At 38.3% G+C, this 18,918-nt stretch overlaps 1 protein-coding gene across 1 annotated transcript in view; it reads left to right on the plus strand.

Moving 5' to 3' along the window:
• The first annotated feature begins 2,693 nt into the window (after nucleotides 1–2,693).
• LOC124798215 (cysteine desulfurase, mitochondrial-like) overlaps nucleotides 2,694–18,918 on the plus strand; it is a 121,472-nt gene continuing 105,247 nt past the window's right edge. Inside the window, exons 1-3 of the mRNA XM_047261520.1 lie at nucleotides 2,694–2,976; nucleotides 3,326–3,381; nucleotides 3,462–3,578. Coding sequence (XP_047117476.1) covers nucleotides 2,835–2,976; nucleotides 3,326–3,381; nucleotides 3,462–3,578 — 315 coding nt within the window. The 5' untranslated portion in view covers nucleotides 2,694–2,834. The remainder of the gene's footprint in view (nucleotides 2,977–3,325; nucleotides 3,382–3,461; nucleotides 3,579–18,918) is intronic.

Raw genomic sequence — 18,918 nt, forward strand, 5'->3', positions numbered from 1 at the left:
TCTAGACGTTCCTGACTCGGTGACTCCAGTTAAAGGTCGTAGTTCCAGGTGATATTTCCAGAGAGGATAGTAACTGGAGCGAACAAATATTTTCGTACTGCTACGGAAATAGCCGCTGGCCATCACGAATGACAAATAACATGTCAGAAAGTATAACATAATACAGTGGAATATAATAATTGTCCTCATCATTTGTCAGGAGATTGTCAAAATACGTGAATATATCACAGTAACTGCTAATATTTACAGAATTGGTACACTGACAGAATAAAACACAGTTACGTACTTTTAATAAATTTATCGTACACAGAATATCCGATCTTGACTGTTGCAACCAAGTGCTGTCAAAACTGAAATATAGCAGAATTTTTACCTAAGCTGGTCTATCAGTCTCTGTTACGATATTCATCTACAGAGTAGAAGGAGGGGTCACTGGAAGCGTCTGATTCCACCCGTCTGCTTCGACGTAAAGGTGTTGTGGTGTGTGAATGTCATTACGGCATGGTGTTTATGAGTTGGTTTTTGTGTGTGTGTGTGTGGGGGGGGGGGGGGGCTGTCGATCTAGGTTGCAGTGCCGGAATTTGCTGGTGGTAATTAATTATTTTTTTTCTAGCTGTGATGTTTTGTGTATTTATGAAGTATGAATGTGATTTAATTTATGTAGGGATGATTGATTTGTGGGCTTTTGGGATTGTGGTTTTATTTTTCGCAGTTGTAGGTGTTGGTTTTTTGGCATCAGTAGCTGTGGTGGACCTATATAGGTCACCGGATAATGACCGATTCCCATTTTCATAATTGTGTGTGTTGATGTTTTAGTATCGTCATCTGAGGTTGACCTATGTAGGTCAAGGGAAATGTCTGATTCCAATTTTCGTACTTTTAGTTGTGGGTATTGGTGTTTTGGTATGGTCACCTATAGTTGACCTATATTGTTCAAGGGAAGTGTCCGATTCCTGCAGATTTTTGTTGGTGTAGCAGAATGCTGTATTTTTTTTCTTTTTGTTCTTCATTTTGTGTTTTGGGATCATGGTGTGTTTTTTTTTTTACTAGCTTGTCCTCACCCTAAAACCCCCAACTTCCCGCAGTTGTCCCATTGGTTTGATTGTATTTTTGGTGGGAAATGTTATTGTATTATTTATATGTATCTTCGTGTTTGTTGCCATGTGTATGTAGTGACGTCATAGACACACTTAAAATAGACATTTCCGGCATATTGATGATGGGTGGAATCAGACACTTATGTATCAAATAGTCATTCAAACACACTGTAAACCGTGCCTTATCTGAAACCAAGTTTTTAATGGTTGCTGACTTGCTGGCAGGTTATTGAAAATGCATGTTCCTGAATATTGGACCCCTTTTGGACCAAAGTAAGTAATTTTAGGTCTTTATGTAGATTGCTGTTCCCATTTCTAGTACTGATATTATGTATTAAGCTATTGGTTGAAAATACTTGTAACAAATTTCATTAAGGAATAAATATACTAGGAAGCAGTGGTTAGAATACAAAGTTCCTTGAACAGGTTCCTACATGATGTTCTTGAATTGATACCACAAACGATTTTTATTACACGCTTTTACATGCGAGAAACTTTTGCTAAGTTTGATGAGTTATCACAGAATATGTTCCCTTATGAAATAATAGAATGAAAAAATGTGGTATGCCCTTCCCAACTGAATTTATTATCGAGTTGTAGTCCCAGAAATGTAACACTGTCAACCTTTTCGATCTGCATGTCTTCATATGTTATAAACATGCTGTCGCTGGAGAAATCGAGCAGTTTGCAAATCTGACATAAAACTTGCATTAGCGTACTCACACTTTCCCCAATAGGACTAGCTTTTACAGCACAGGAGTAAAGGAATCTGTCACATTACGTATATTTTTTGTTGTATTACAAGGCTGTACACTTTATTCTATTATGTGAGCAGCACAAGAAATTAAGCTTCGAATTTAACCTACAGTACTCAGTTTACATATTACTTCATACTTAAAAACGCACGTTGTTAACATTTTACTTAAACAGTGCTTTGGCGAAGTTCCGCGTACTTTCTGTCGCAGCTGCGAAGATAATATTTCTAATAGCGAACGATAACCTACAAACATATAATCTGAAACACTAATAATCGTTCTAACATCAACTAAAATCTACTCGGAGTTAATAAGCTGAGGTTATGACACGATTCATACGACATTCCTGCTATTTCACACTACTCGCAGTTATACCGATAACTAAACTGATGGATTCCAACTATGTCGTTATTTAACTGTCGGAGTTATCGGTATTCGCTAGCGAAAAATAACTTGGCCGTTATTAATAACCGTTAACGATAACGGTTATCAAAGAATAACTGGAACTGTGATAACGGTTACTCCAGAATAACCGTTTGGCCCACCTCTAGTACACAGTTCTTATCAACAGATAGCGCGCAGTCTCTCAGTTATTCCCATGGCCTATAGAACGCCTTCCAAATGGGCTAAACCTCTCCTTCGTTCGTAGCCAGATTTCCGATGAGTTGACGGGAAAGCGTAGTACGATCTTCGGTCAACAGATGGCGCGTGGCACTGTTGACACTAGACAGTTACTGAAATAACTGCCTGTATCAGTGGAACGGTTATTGCAGTAACCGTTACTTCTCAGTAACCGGTTATTTCTATCAGTTACGTTATTTTTTGCCACATCTAGTGTAGGATCTTTGCGAATATTTTGGTTATCGCGTGACACGGTTGAGAGAGCGAGTTGTACGTAAGATCAGAATATTGCGTCAGTAACATAAACATACAAAATTTCTTGCGAATAATGACTCTGTGATCGTTTCATATCACGTAGAAAATGATTGGACTTCGAAATGTAACTAACGTACCTCTGTCAACGGTATTTTGCTGTGATATACGACAAGCATTCCTTAAAGATGTACGATGCGGGAATTCAATTTTGCAAAGTAGTAGGACTCTGACAGCTGCAAGCAGAAAAGGTATTGTGGATTGTTTGTGATTATATTATAACACTCCAGCACACAAGTGCCAAATTGTTTACCACAATTCTTAAGATGTGTCAAAATACAATTTGTTTGTTTGAATTGTTATTGTATTGGTAAAGGTTGTTAGTCATTTTATGTTACTCTTCTAGAATATGCTTTATTAACATTCGGATTACATCATTCGAAAGTGATAAACGTATGTTTTCGTTTTCGTTACTCTCCTGCATTTAGAAATTGTGAAACAAAATGTGTATACAAATGCATTTGTACCTGACACATTTCTTTGTGTATACATGAGTCGCTTTTTGAAGTACTAACTAGCGTTTTGTGATTTTCTGTGAAGAACTTGCTCCTGCCAAACGCCCTCTTTATCTGGACGCACAAGCTACAACACCAATGGTGAGTAGATCTTATTCATGTGTGGGTCGCTAAGAAATGTTTTAAAAAAACATTAATATTCATTTTATTGTTTCTTGTAGGATCCGCGAGTGTTAGATGCAATGCTGCCGTATATGACATGTTATTACGGGAATCCACATTCACGAACTCATTATTACGGTTGGGAAGCAGAAGCTGCAGTAGAAAAAGCTCGCAAAGTGAGTATTTCGTGGTATTAATGAAGTAAGGAATATAATTCTGAAAAAGATGTAGTAAGCAGAATATTTACATCTACTTCGCATCAGTATATCTACGCATCAGTATTTTTACATTAATCCTTTATAGTTTGGTGCCTGGAATTGTGTAGGAAATGTCAATCTGAAAGTCATCCATACATATGAGTGATAAAATTAAAATTTACGTGAACTCTGTGGCCTTGCTCTGTGAGTGATATAGAATTTGTGATCACTGAAATACTTAGAAAATTTCACTGAATGAATGAGTGGTAGGTTGTGTGTGTACCGTGTATAAAGTTCTGATATTATAATATCTGTTGCTGGCAAAGTGTGTCAGTTTGATGTATTAAATATGTTAATTCCTTTTTCAGTTGATTTGCTCCTAGTAAAAGTCTAAAAGTACACAAAGTTTAATATGCTCATGTTGTGAGTTTTTTACTAATTTTACATTCAAGTGTTGCGAATGTTTCTCTCTCAAATGATGTATGTTGAAAGCAAGTTTTAACTGAAGCCTTTAATACCAGTTTGGCAAAATGCAACCAGACTCTCACCTTCTAACCTAATGTAGGTCTTGGGGCATGCTACAGAACAGTATGTACCACAACTAAGATTCTGTATTCAGATTCATTGGTGTTGCCAGCTCGGTCAAAATGTCACCTTTCAACCTAGCCAAGTCCGTGGGCCCCGCTAAAGATGCGGATAACTTAGATTTATATAAATTCTCCCATGTATGTGTGGGATAGATGCCTAAATAGGAAATACGGAAGCGTCCGATCCCACCCGTCTGCTTTGACCCATGACGTCACAAATATGGCGGAAACAAAAACAAACTCACACACTTTCCACAAGAAGCCTAATGACACTAACGGGACAAGCGCGGGAAATGGGGTGTTTAGGGTGGGGGGCGAACTAAATATAAACAAATTTAGACGCCTTGCGTAGCTACAACGAGTAAGTGAAGACAGCCATGCATGAATACCCACCCACCTCCCCAGGGGTCGTAACCCCTGCAACCCATAGAAGATAAAGATGCTTCAGTAGCTGATTAGTGTTTTTTGTCTTTAAAAAAAAAAAAAAAAATCTCACGGGATAGAACGAACAGATCAGAAAGATAAATATAATAAACTAAAACAGAAATTCGAGGAAACAGATAATTAAAATAAGTAATAAGTGTTTTTAAATTTAAAAAAAATATCTCACGAGATAGAACGAACAGATCAGAAAAGTAAATAAAATAAGATAAAACAGAACTGGAGACAGCCACACTCAAACCAAACTCCGCGCCGTCATGACGTCACACATGACAACACCCTTACGTCACGGGTCAAAGCCGACGCGTGGGATCGGACGCTTCTGTCGACCCCCTAAATATTGTAGAGTTGCCATATCGGAAACTATATTTCAGTTTTACATTATGTAATTTTCACAGATACTCCCTAATACTGGGACAGCCATCAGAGGCTTTGATGATAAGCCAGTAATAAGTAAGGGTGATTTTTTTGTTCAGTTGTGCAACAAAAAGTGACCTGACATTGATTTACAAAATGAAAAAATTATCGTTGTCACCATCAGGCACATGACATTCATTACAAGTAATCTTTCAGACTTTATTATGGCAGCAAGTGCTGTAAAGTTATATAGTTCTGCACTGCAACATCACCTTGTGGTGCCCCTCTCGTGGATTAATTGCATAGAAATGAAAATATATCAAATGTGGTGGTACAGTCACTACACAATCGATCTGCGTGAGCACACTGACTAAGGGATCAATGCTTCTTAATTAAATTGAGGGAGAAGGCAAGGGGATCAGTGTTTGTTCATAATAGTCAGATGTTTGATATATTAATTAACATTGATCCACCTACCTTTGTCCCATCATTTAATTAAAAGCATTGCTCCACCTACTTCCTTCCAGATTTGATTAAAAAACACTGATCCACTTACACAGAGTGCTCACGCAGATCAATTGTGTAGCAATAGAGAGCAGAGAAATTTTCGCTGCTTTTTCAAATGTATCATAGCTTGTGACACTGCCCTTAATTTGAAGATAGTAGCACAGTTTAAATAGCTGTGACTCAAACAAGGAGCATTTAAATTTATAATCCTCGTTTACGGCAGTGTTTCACTCTTTCTTCTGAATGTATTACTTTGACGCTCGTCGTCTGCCTGCTGCTCTCTCGTTGGCAGTGTAACACAGACTGCAGGCACAGCTTCCTTTGTTCCCATCATATCAAATTGCAAATGCTGACAACACTTGTGCATGTAACATGTAAGTACACCACTGGCCTTATTCTAGATTTTTACTCTTGTCAACAGACAACACTGTACCTTTATTTGTGGAGCTTGTAATAGGAAATAGTGTGCTCTGGCTACCAGCAACTAACTTAGAGCAATAAAGGAGACCACAACTCTACTTTTTGTAGGGAATCAGCGGCCCTTTGTTGACCCCGCATTGATTGTGCTTATATGAACCTTCCATCCTACTGTGGGCCCATCTTATTATGATACCAAAATTTTGCTGATTTGCAGTGCATTAAACCTTGCTAATTTGATGCGTTTTGTTCTCACACATCCCAAATGATGGACCTTGTAATAAGTTTGATTCATGAGTGTAATCTGTATACTGCAGTTTGAGATTTGTAAGGAAAGTCCTGGTAGAATGTGCATAATGTGGGAGTAAAAAAAAGACTACTCACCTTGTTGGGTGGAGTAGGTACATCTACATGCATAGTTTGCAAGACACCGTTTGGTGCATGGCCTTGGTCTGCATGGTCCTTACACAAAGTTTACATGGGCAGCAGTAGAATTGTTCTGCAGTCAGCTTCTAATGATGGTTCTCTAAATTATCTCAATAGACCTCCATGAAAAGATCATCATCTTCCCTCCAGGGAGTTCCACTTGAGTTAACAAAGCATCTCCACAATACTCATGTGTTGTTCAAACCTACCAGTAACAAGTCTTGCAGCCCATCTGTAAATTGCTTCAGTGTCTTCTTTTGATCCGACTGGCCGCGAATTCCAAACACTTGAACTGTGTTCAAGAATGGAATGCAGTTATGTTCTATATGCGGTGTCCTTTACAGATGAACTGCACTTTCCTAAAATTCTCCCAATAATCTGAAGTCAACCATTTGCCTTCCCTAATAACCATCCTTACACACTCTTTTCCTGTCACTTTGCAACATTACACTTAGATATTTAATCGATGTGTCTGTGTCAAGCAATATACTACTAATGCTGTAGTCAAATGTTATTTGATTGTACAGCTTATTACATTTAGAGCAGACTGCCATTCATCACACCAACTAGAAATTTTGTCTTAAGACATTTTGTATTATTCTACAGTCACTCAGTGACGAAACCTTTCCATACAGCACAGTGTCATCAGCAAACATTCACAGATTGCCATTCACCCTATCCGTCAGATCATTTAGTATGTAGAGGATAAGAGTGGTCCTCAGAGTTTCCTAGGGTACTTCTGACATTACTCCTGATCTGATGAACACTCTCTGTCGAGGACAGTGTACTGTATACTTATACATTCGTTAACAGTCTGCAGTGGGGCCCCAGATCAAATGCTTTCCAGAAATCTAGGATTATGGGCTGTGCCTGTTGCTCTTCACAGGATATGAGGTGTGATTGGAAAGTTTTAAGAATTGGCTTGTAAGTGTACAATTGTGGTACTTACATGTAACTGTGATGCATCTCCTTCAAAATAGTCCCCTTCTGACTGAACAAGCCGACTCCAATAGTGTTTCCACTTTTGGAGTCTGGATGTCAGTTGAGTCAAATCACTTCTCTTTCAGTGAAATTTCAGTTTAGGAAGCAGGTAGAAGTCCACAGGGGCCAAATCAGGGGAATATTGTGGTTGTGGAAGCACAGGAATTTTGAATTTGGTCAAAAATTCAACAATGGAGAAGGCACGGTGAGCTGGAGCATTGTCATGGTGTAGCACCCAATTCCTGTCTTTCCACAGTGCAGGCCTTTTCTTCAGCACCTTTTTGCACAAACGCTTCAGGACATATTTGTAGTATTCCTGGTTAATTGTCTGTCCTCCAGGGGTAAATTCATAGTGCACAATGCTCGTAGAATCGAAAAAAATTACCAATGTTGTCTTCACCTTTGACCGACTTTGCCGTGCTTTTTTCGATTGGTGAACCTGGAGTCTTCCACTGCAAAGACTGCATTTTGGTTTCAGGTTCATATCCATATAACCACAATTCATGACCTGTAATTGCCCTGTTTAACAAATCTGGGTCATTTTTAGTCCAATTAATCAGTTCTTGGCACACTTCAAAGTCAGTATTGTCTCTGGTCACTTGAAAACACTTTTAGAATGAATTTTGCGGACACTCAATGCAGGTTCAGATCTTCAGTTAAAATTGACTGAACTGCATAGAAACTTAAATTAAGTTCATCAGCTATCTCCCTAATTGTAAGTCTACGATCAGAGTGCATTAAGTCACGAACTGTTGAAACAGACAAAAACATTTGAGTGGCTCATACAATTATCTCCAAAAGCTGTTTTTAATAGTTTGTATGTCTCAAACCTGATTTCATGATTTTAGAATCAAAATTTCACACCAACTTGTTGCTCCGTTTTTATGTCCATTTTCACACAGACAGAATCCAGCAACAAGCCCTAACAGACCTGCACTCAACCAGCTGCCACAATGAACTGAATAAAGGAAACACAGTTTCCTCCTGTCTGCCAAACCCGTAAGCAGTGACAGATCCATTCTTAAAACTTTCCAATCACACCTCGTATCATGAGAGAGAAGGGCAATCTTGAGTTTAGGATGAGAGATGGCTTCTAAGTCCATGCTAATTTGTGGATATAAGCTTCTCTGTCTCAAGGAATTTACTTGTATCCAAGCTGAGAATATATCCAGAAATTCTGCACCAAACCGATGTTCAGATCATTTATCAGTAATTTTGTGGAACCATTCTTTTACCTTCCTTATATACAGAAGACACCTGCTCTTTCTCCAGTCACTTAGGATTAAGCGCCCAGCAAGAGATCCATTAGGAGCCAATGCCATAGAGTACTGTCTGTAAAACTAAATTGGGATTCCATCTCTACCTGGTGACTGCCTACCTCAGAGATGCCTCTTATCTTCATATGAGAATGCATACAAAAGTCAAATGATGGTATGTTTGTAACCCTTTCACCTGTTAAGCAATTTTACATGGTGGTAGAATTTTCTAGGGGCTGTTGGCAAGCTCTTTTGCTAAGGTACAACGGTGGTAGTTGAATGCTTGCCCTTACAGACATATGAATTTCTACTAGCTTTAGCCTTTTGTCATTTGCTTGTTCTTTTGTTGAACCAAGAGTTCAGTAGTCTCTGCTTCCTCAGCAATTTATGAATTTTGTTATTAAATCATAGTGGGTCTATTCAGTTCTTAATCCATTTACTTGGCACATCCTACTCCAGGGCATGATTTACAATCTGTTTAAAGTTTGCCCATGATTTCTCTACTCCCCCATTCTATGGGAACTACTTGAAGTCAGTTGTTTGTCTAAGTGGAATGATGATAACTGCTCTTTCTAGCAGAATTATTCGTCTAATCTTCTTGATTGATTTGGTTAATTTTGTAGACATAATCGCTATGATATCATGATCACTAATCCCTGTCTCTATACTGATACCGCCAATAAGACCAGGCCCGTTTGAAGTTACAAGGTCTAAAATATTTCTATTGTGTGTGGGCTGTCAAACTGCTCAAGACAGTTTTCGATAAATGTGTCCAAAGGTACTTCACAAAACTGCTTGTCCGTACCATCTGTAATGAAGCCATAGACATCCCAGTCTATACTTGGTATGTTAAAATCACCTCCAACTAATACTGCATGATCCTGGCTACTAAGCTTAGACTTTCTGTGAAAGATTCTGAAACTGTCACGGGTGATTTATGTGGCTGTTAGGAATATCAGATAGGTAATTTGAGTTCACCTGAACCTGTTACATGCGTTTTGATGACTTCACAGTTAGACTCAATTTTGACACTGATAGATGCAAGGATGATTTCATCTCAAATCATACAGATCAAGAGTTAACTTGTCGCATCACTATTTCAGAGTTTGCTGGAGTTCCACCGACATCCCTCCAAAACTACTCTATTTTGATATTCTGGTGTTTTGTTAAAATACTACAGACCCCTCTAAATGAGAGTATTGGTGAAAATGCCGTAGCAAAAGGGAAAACTGAAAAATTGTAGTAAAGAAATCAAAAGTGGTAGAGACCTGAATTTATTTTCAATCACTATTTTGTTCCCAATACTATGAGACACGATGAAGACATACATATTTCTGAGCGATTTGTAACTTTTTGCAAATTTAAAAATTAATTTTGAAAATATGAATTGTCACAGGATGTTGAATATCATGAGAAATGATAAAGTGGAAGGACTGCTAACTTTCAGCTGTGACGCTAATGCTTGTAATTCTTAAACTGACAAAATATTTATACATTAACATGAAAGAGTCTGAAATTTGTTAGTTATGTAGAAGTTATTTTCTCCAAAACCCTCAGCCTAAATGCTCTAAGAATTTCATGGTATGTTAGTTGGTCATTGTACTTAAGGAATGTACAATCAGAGTGGGCAATACTAGTCTGTACCAAATGTGAGAAACTTTTTAGGTTGCTCTACTCTCAAGCTAAAAACATCATTGATATTTAAATGTTTGAATTGATTACTGATTTTAAGTAAATGTCATGCAAAAGTTTTTATAAAGTGGCTTTACTACTGAGTACTTTAATCGCTCAGGAAACTGACCATTTCCAAAGGAAAAATTACAAATATGGCTAAATACAGGGCTAACATGTGCAGCATAGTACTTTAACATTCTGCTAGACACTCCATCATAACCATGAGAGTCCTTAGTCTTCAGTGATCTAATTATTAACTCAATCTCCCCCTTGTCTATATCACAGAAGAGTATTGCGGACGTCAATCTCGGAAATTTCTTCAGATCCTAATGTGTTACTGCTTTCACAGACCATTTACCAAGTTCATCAATGAAATGTCAAAGGCAACAGTTTTCTCAATTAGATTCTTCTTCTCCCATGTCACATACATAATTCATGCAGAGTTATATGCTATGTCTTCCAGGCCATGTCTGTAAAAACAGTCCTCCCCTTCGAGGGCAGTCACCACATTCTTGAAACAAACAAGTCTCTCGCTTTACGTCACAGACTACTAATGACTTCACACGTCCGATCGAGGTGTCGTATGTCACATGCTCCAGTAAGTTCTTCAGAGTTACCACACAAAGTTCAAAATTTGTGCAGTACACACACAAACAGATATGTTTTGGTGCTATGACTTAGGTCGTAGTGCATAAAATTTTGATCTTCCATTACGTGAAGTTGTATAGTTGCTCTTATAAATTGCAAAAGTTTCTTTAATACTGCGAGCCGTGTACCTCTTCATTTTCACAACTTTTTGACCTTCAACTGTTACAGTTATAGTGTCTTTTTTTTTCGCCACTTTGGCGAGAACAGTCCCATTTATCTTCCACATAAAATGAATGCACTGTTTGAACTTCAGCTGCTTCTACAGGATGACTGTAATAGGGATCTGGTCTTCCAAAGACTCCTTTTACACACCTCATATTTCTTGATTTGTCTACCATGTACTTTGATATTGATGGAATGTGGTTCAAAATTGTTTTCTTTGAAAATGTCTCTGGAATAATAGTTAAAAAGTGCACCTTTTCACTATAGGATGCACAATATTCAACAGCTGAATTGATATTTGTGAAAAATTCCTGACAAGAGGTGCAATAGTGCTTTGGTTCATTTTCTTCTGAAGATGGAATTTCTACTTTGAAGAGTGTGGTCAGTTTTGTTGTTGTGTATTCATCCGTAGCTTTAGTAATTTCTCTGTGTGTTCTTGGTGTATTGAGCTTATGACTCAACTTCACTAACCACAGTTTCTTAACAAGACTGACACCTAACTCTATAGGTGACTGATTCAGGGTATTTAATTCTTCCTCTATTGATGCAAAATCTGCATCATCTGCACCATGGGAAGCTTCACCTTGTTCAGATACTGTACTATCATTGTTGTTCTGTCAAAACATTTAGAACACAAAAATCATCCTTGGGAACATCTTCAGTTTGAAACAGTCTTCAAATGAGAATATGTATTCCCAACCTGAAGAAAGTCTTTTGCCTTTTGTCTTTTATGGATATGCAAATAGTCAGCACACACCACTTTCCTGTGGCCCCAGTCAGAAGACATTTCAAATAGTCCTTTCCACAAAACTCTCTGCAACTGTGTTAACTGGCAAATTCCTCATGAAAACACAGAACTCACTGGATGGTCTCAGAAGCCTCTTCAGTAAACAAATTAGCACTGAACAACTACAATACAGAAACCTGCAATGAACAACCACGACATAGAAATTGACAAGAAACTACAACAAAGTGTAAGAAATATCTGCAACAATGAAAGTGTAAAGAAATAACTACAACAAAGAAAGTGACAAGAAGTAACTGCAACAAAGACAATAGAAATAAACATTGTAACAAAGAAATTAATAAGAAATAACTTCAGTGAAGACAAAAAAAAAATATTAAAAATAAAACATGTCCAACTTCAAAGTGGAAGGTCTCCTTTACAGAGAATATAGTACTACATGGTACTAAGCAACAGAAAAAAATCCAACTTTCCTGGGTTGGCATTTTTGAAAAAAAAAAAAAAAAAAAAAAAAAAAATTCTTTAAACTATAACAAAAATCAAAAGGCAACAGTAAAAGAACTTTGATGGATATGTCCAAACGGACGATACCATTGTAATCATAAAGCAGTTTTCTTTCAAAATAAAAAAAACTCAAACAAAATATCTAGAACTGTTACAGAGATACATCATTTTTAAAAGAAAATTCCGAAATTTGCATCTTCAAAATGGTGTTCCTGTGTCATCTTTGGAGGCTTGTATGTCGGGGCAGGAATTTTTTTTGGAGTAAACAAAAAAATGTGTTTCTTACTTACTCCCAAATTTTAACATGTGCTATATTCAGTAACATCCAAGACTATGAAGGTAAACCCCCCCCCCCCCCCCCCCTCGTCCTGAAGTGGTACAGATAATGCCAAATAAAATTATATTTTTGTCTTTTTGAATGCCGTGTCACAAACAAAAATGACATTATAATGATAGAAATAAAAAGGCTTGTTAGTGACCAGATTGTGCTGTTTTTCTGCATCCATAAATAATGTGATTTGATAATGGAGCCAGAACAATAGTGGTTTTAACTCCTTATTGGCCATGCCAAAACAAAGTTTGTTGTCCGGTCTCTCCCCCTGTCATTCTTGCAAAGCCAGCCAGTACCTGTGAATAGTTGTAGGAGACCTTTTACTAGGTCTTTGTTGGACACAATATTTTCAGGAATTAGTGACACAAATATTTTCTGTCTTTTGGTCTTCAGTGCTTAATAGTAGGATACTAAATGTGGTGCAGGTTCATATCCCACATCACATAGTCGGCACTTAGGAGTTTCTTCACACCCACTGTGTGTGCAGGTTCTGTATTTCCTGAAGTTACCATGGCTAGTCATTAAACCTGTTAAGAGTTTAATCTGCCTAACGTTCGAGCCTAAGATTACAGAACTTCTCTTAGAATATGATTTCAGTGTTTTTGTTTTTGAATTTTATTCCAGTATTCTACTTACTGCCTCCTGGACCATAGAGTGATTCCATTCAAAAGTAATTGTCATATGCACTAAGACATTTATCCCCTTGGAGATGAGATGATAAATTCCCATTTCGTAGAATTCATTTGGGCACTGATGGGTCCACAACTGCACCCACTCTTGCACTTCCTTGTCCGATCAAAACTAATGTCCAGGCAAGTCTTTTTACAGGTTGCCAAAGGTTTGAATATCACACAGTGAAAGATCCATGCTGTACAGAGGATGTTGCAGTGTTTCCCAACCAACTTGCTGAAGCATAGCCTTTGTCAAGTTGACAGTATGGGGGCAGGTGTTACTGTGCAACAGTATGATTCTGTCAGACTTCATTCTGACAGCCCAAGGAAAAATGGTAAAACCAACAGGGAAACATCTCACATCTCCCTCACCAAAGAAATCCAAAGCTCTGCACACAAGTTTGAGCAATATCGTGATGACCTTCCTCGACTACCGGTGCCCTCTGCTCTTCAAGTTCCTAGAGTGTGGAACTACAATCAATGTGTAGCGCCATGAAAAAACTTTGAGGAAACAGCGATGCACCATAAAGTCAAAATGCCTAATATGCTGTCAGATGGAATCATCCTGTTGCACGATAACGCCTGCCCCCACATTACCAATCAGATGAAGACTATGCTTCAGCAATTTGGTTGGGAAACACTACAAAATTGTCCAAAGAGCCTGGATCTTTCACCATGTGATTTTCACATCTTTAGTGACCTGAAGAAAGTCTTACATGGCCATCGGTTTCAGATAGACAAGAATGTGCGGTTGTTGATCTGTCAGCAGCTGACTGCATTCTACAAAATGGGAATTGTTCATCTCACCTCCCAGTAGGTTAAATGTCATATGTGTGATGGTTGTTTTTGAATGGAGCCATTCCATGGTCCCATTGTGGCTGGTGCTCATTTTCATTTGACTGCCCCTTATACATTGAAAGATTTGTTTAAGCAACTGGAAGCTGCTGTATAGTCAGTTGTCATTTTCCTGAACATTCCTTATGTTTACCGTGTGTGTTACATTAGTGTGGCTATCCTAAAGGTTTCCAGTTTTTATCTTGATGCCCACCTTTGTCTCCACTGGAACCCAAAGATGTAATGGGGGCATTTGCAAAATGGTCTCCATCCCTGCTCTGGGTATGCTGCTAATTCCTCATGTTATGGCTAGAAAGCCAATATCTGCATGCTCTCAAGCTCCTTAGCAGCCAGCTTTTGTTGTACTCTATTCCACCATACTGTAGCCCCATAAATTTAATAAATCTTATTACAGTGATGTATCCAGTACGTGCTCCTGGGCTTGGGCCCCAGTTTTTCCCACAAGTCCTTCAAGTGCACGTGAGAGCACCTTTTTCCGTGAAGCTTATATTCCTTATGTGAGAGGTCTGTGTTAGTTTTGTACCCAGAGTTACCCTTAGGCATTTCGCTACTGGTAGTATTTTATCAAAGAGTATGCTTCCAGTTTGCTTCCTTGTAAATAGTACTGCAACATTTTTCCTGGGAGTGACACTGAGATCCTGTTTTCTACAATAGTTTTATATATTGTGCCATTTTTCTAGCAGTACTTGCAAATTTGCGAAGCATTACTATGAGTAAGTCATATGCATCTCCTCGGAAAAATAACCTCTAGCATTTAACTCCTTAATGAGTTTGTTTACCCCTAGGTTCCACAGTAGTGAGGACAAACCCCACCTTGCGGACACCATCTGGTGGTGTTGATCACCATTTTCACATCCATTGTGGTGGCTTGTACCTTTCATCTACTCGGCATGGTCTTAATCAACTACATACAGTGGTCGTAATGCCAGGCTGTTCTACAGCTCTAACCTTGGATTTGAAGCCCCCTCATTATCCAGGAAGATGCAGAGAGCAATTTCCTGAGAGTGTAGAGCTTTTTCTATCACCCCTACAACTTGGTGAAATATTGTTTCACCTTGATAAACCAGCTTGATACGTGTGTTGGCTTTTATTGAGAGGAACCTCAGTTAACCATAACTTGCACATTGACCAGTTTTCTGTTGTACTTAAAAGTAAGGAGGGCAGACTGAATTGTGTGATCAATTCACCCTGGCTTCAGAACGAAAATAACCGTCACTGTCCCCCAGGCTTAAGAATGACTCCTGCTGCTAGACCGACTCTAAATAGTCTGCGTAGGAGTCTGATTGATTCCTCTCCTGCGTTTGCTTGTTGCTTTAGAGCTGGAAGAATTCCTTCAGGGCCTGGTGACTTGAATGGTTGAAGTGTTCTCACCACCCACTGGATTTTTTTCTCAAGTCAACAATTCACTGGCAGATTCCCAGTTCTCCCATTGGTTACCTATTGTAGTACCTTGGTCTGTATTGTTGACAGAGCATCTTGAGGGAAATTAGTCTTGAGGAGCACATCTGGCATCTCATGTGATTTCCTTATATACCCACCATTCTCTCCTTGGTGTGCCTCCTGGATTTATTGGTACTTTTGTGAAGATATGAAGTTTTGCTGTGACAGCTGTATCTTCCACTTTCTCACAGCATACCTTCCAGGAAGGTTGTTTCGCTTGCCTAATAGCAACACTGTATTTGACAAAGACCTCTTGATAGTTTACCCATTGTCTGTCCCACTCTCAAAGGTGAACATTTTTCATACCTGCTTCCTTTGCAATTCAGAGTTATTATTCCAACTAACTAAATTACTGTTTCTGCGTGTCTTGGTTCTGTTCTGTTCTAATGAACCTATGAACTTACTTATGTAAAGTGTGAAAGGGCATCACTTCAAAAATTCCTAGTGGACGACCTATTACATGTGTAAATTACCCAGTATACTATCACTTCATTCGCTGACATGTTAAGTTGTTTGAGGAGGAGAAGAAAATCCAGGAATATGAAATGCTTGACCGCCTATAATATCAAGATGTTTCATATAAAGATGCTTGGAAAAAGTTGAAGACCCTATCCTAACAAAATGGCATCAAACTTTGTAAACATAGAAACTAATTTTACAGCAGAGATGACTAGTACCCAAAAATTGCAGCTATAGCTAAATATCAAAGCCTTTCATCCAGTTGGGGGAAATGACACCAGCTTTCTCAGTTCCAAAACTCAATATACCAATGTTAACCACAGGACCAGCACAGCCAGAAATGTCTTATTTTCTTCCGGCATCACCAGAAGGGCACCTGCTAAGAATGACAGATCAACAGCCTAACACCAACCGATGGCTGCATGGCCCACAGGCTGCAGGCTGTAGAGAAGAAATGTTATTTTCTGTCCCAAAAGTCAACAGGAAAATCCTAACAGAAACCAAAACCTCACAATGACAAACGTGAAAAATCGAAAGTGATATAGAACTACACTCTCAGCTGGAACAAAACTACTAGCAAGGAAATTCCTATTATCTTTTCAATTTTCTGCTTTCCTGAACCTAAATCTGCTCCCCCACCACCCATCCAAAAAGAAAGAAAGATTGGCCATCGCCACCTGGCCAATCTGTCAGCTGGTAGCCATTTATTTCTGTACAAGCCTCAGAAATAAGCAATTTTATTGTACTATGTATTGTCCACTTCAGGCTGATCCATGAGTTCATCTTATTGTAAGAAGACACATCCCAGTGTGACTATGGTAACTCTTCAATGGCAGCACATATTCTCAATTAGTATGCCCCTGTGGCTGAAGTGGTGTGCACATCAGAAGGTGTGAGATAGGGTAGTGCACAGTGGTAAGGAGAAATATAGCATGTGATGCTCCTGCCAATAGCATCATTCTTCTATGTGAGCCCATAGCAGGTGCTTTGGGGTGCGTGTGTAACATTTAACACTGATTTTCTTGTTATTGTGGATATGGTGAGGGTAATTAGTTGCTGTAGTGTCCACTATTAGTGTCTTAAAGCAAACACAAGGAGTATTATGTTAAGAAGCAACAGTGATAGTTCCTGGAGAATTTAAATTCTGCTTGAAAGAGTCATAAGCTGAAATAATAGACCAGTTTGTAGCACTTATCTCAACATTGTCAGTTTCTGGGGTCGGCAACAGCTGACGTGTGTGGCATGGGACAGACTGCTGACACTACAAAGTAGAGGTGGGCCAATCGGTTATTCTGGAGTAACCGTTATCACAGGTCCAGTTATTCTTTGATAACCGTTATTTTTAACAGTTATTAACAACTGTCAAGTTATTTTTCACTAGCGAATACCGAATACTCTGACGGGGCTACAGTTGAATAACGACTTAGTTGAATCCATCAGTTTATTTATCAGTATAACTGCGAGTAGTGTGAAATGGCAGGAATGTTGTATGAATCGTGTCATAACCTTAGCTAATTAACTCCGGGTACATTTTAGTTGATGTTAGAATGATTATTAGTGTTTCATATTATATGTTTGTAGGCTATCGGTCACTATTAGAAATATTATCTTCGCAGCTGCAACAGGAAGTACGTGGCACTTCGCCACAGTACTGTTTAAGTAAAATGTTAACAAAGTGCATTTTTAAGTATGAAGTAATATCTAAACTGAATACTGTAGGTTAAATTCGAAGCTTAATTTCTTGTGCTGCTCACTTAATAGAATAAGTGTACAGCCTTGTAATACAACAAAAAATATACATAATGTGACAGATTCATTTACTCCTGTCCTGTAAAAAATAGTCCTTTTGGGGGAAGTGTGAGTACACTAATCCAAGTTTTATGTGAGATTAGGAAACTGCTAGATTTCTCCAGCTACAGCATGTTTATCACATATGAAGACATGCAGATCGAAAAGGGGACTACAACTCGATAATAAATTCAGTTGGGAAGGGCATACCACAGAATTGATGAAGCACCTAAACAAGTCTGTGTTTACAGTGAGAATGATGTTAGATGTAGGAGACATAGATATAGAAGAGCTTACATATTTTCACTCTTTTATTTCATAAGGGAGCATTTTCTGTGGTAACTCATCAAATGTAGCAAAAGTTTTTCGCATGTAAAAGCGTGTTATAAATTCAGGAACATCATGTAGGAACCTGTTCAAGGAACTTTGTATTCTAACCACTGCTTCCTAGTATATTTATTCCTTAATAAAATTTGTTACAAGTATTTCCAACCAATAGCTCAACACATATCAGTACTAGGAATAGGAACAGCAATCTACATAAAGGCCTAAAATCACTTACCTTGGTCCAAAAGCACGGTTTACAGTATGTTTGAAAGACTTTTTGTTACAGAAGTGTCTGATTCCACCTGTCTGCCTTGACCCAGGATGTCATCAATATGCCAGAAGTAGCTGTTTTAAGTGTGTCTATGACGTCACTACATACACATGGCAACAAACATGAAGATACATATAAATAATACATTAACTTAAATGTCTTAGTTGAAAGCAATGATTCCTCAAAATTTCGTGACTTAATTCAGAAATCTGGTTTCAAGCTAAATTTTTCTGAAGGCACTAGGGAAAACAGCAGATCAGTGACCTGCATTGATAATATTATTACTAACTACAAATTTGACAGTGGAAATAAGCACAAATACTACTTAGACTTGGGTATTTCAGATCACTCAGCTCTGTTTATTGAGCTCCCAAAAGCAAATAACCTAAAGCCTCCAGAAGTGTATATAAAAAGGGATCTCAGTAAAAGTAAAATGGATTTATTCCACAGTAAATTAAGTATAATAAGCTGG

Source organism: Schistocerca piceifrons, chromosome 5 (assembly GCF_021461385.2).
Source record: "Schistocerca piceifrons isolate TAMUIC-IGC-003096 chromosome 5, iqSchPice1.1, whole genome shotgun sequence".
Lineage (NCBI taxonomy): Eukaryota > Metazoa > Arthropoda > Insecta > Orthoptera > Acrididae > Schistocerca > Schistocerca piceifrons.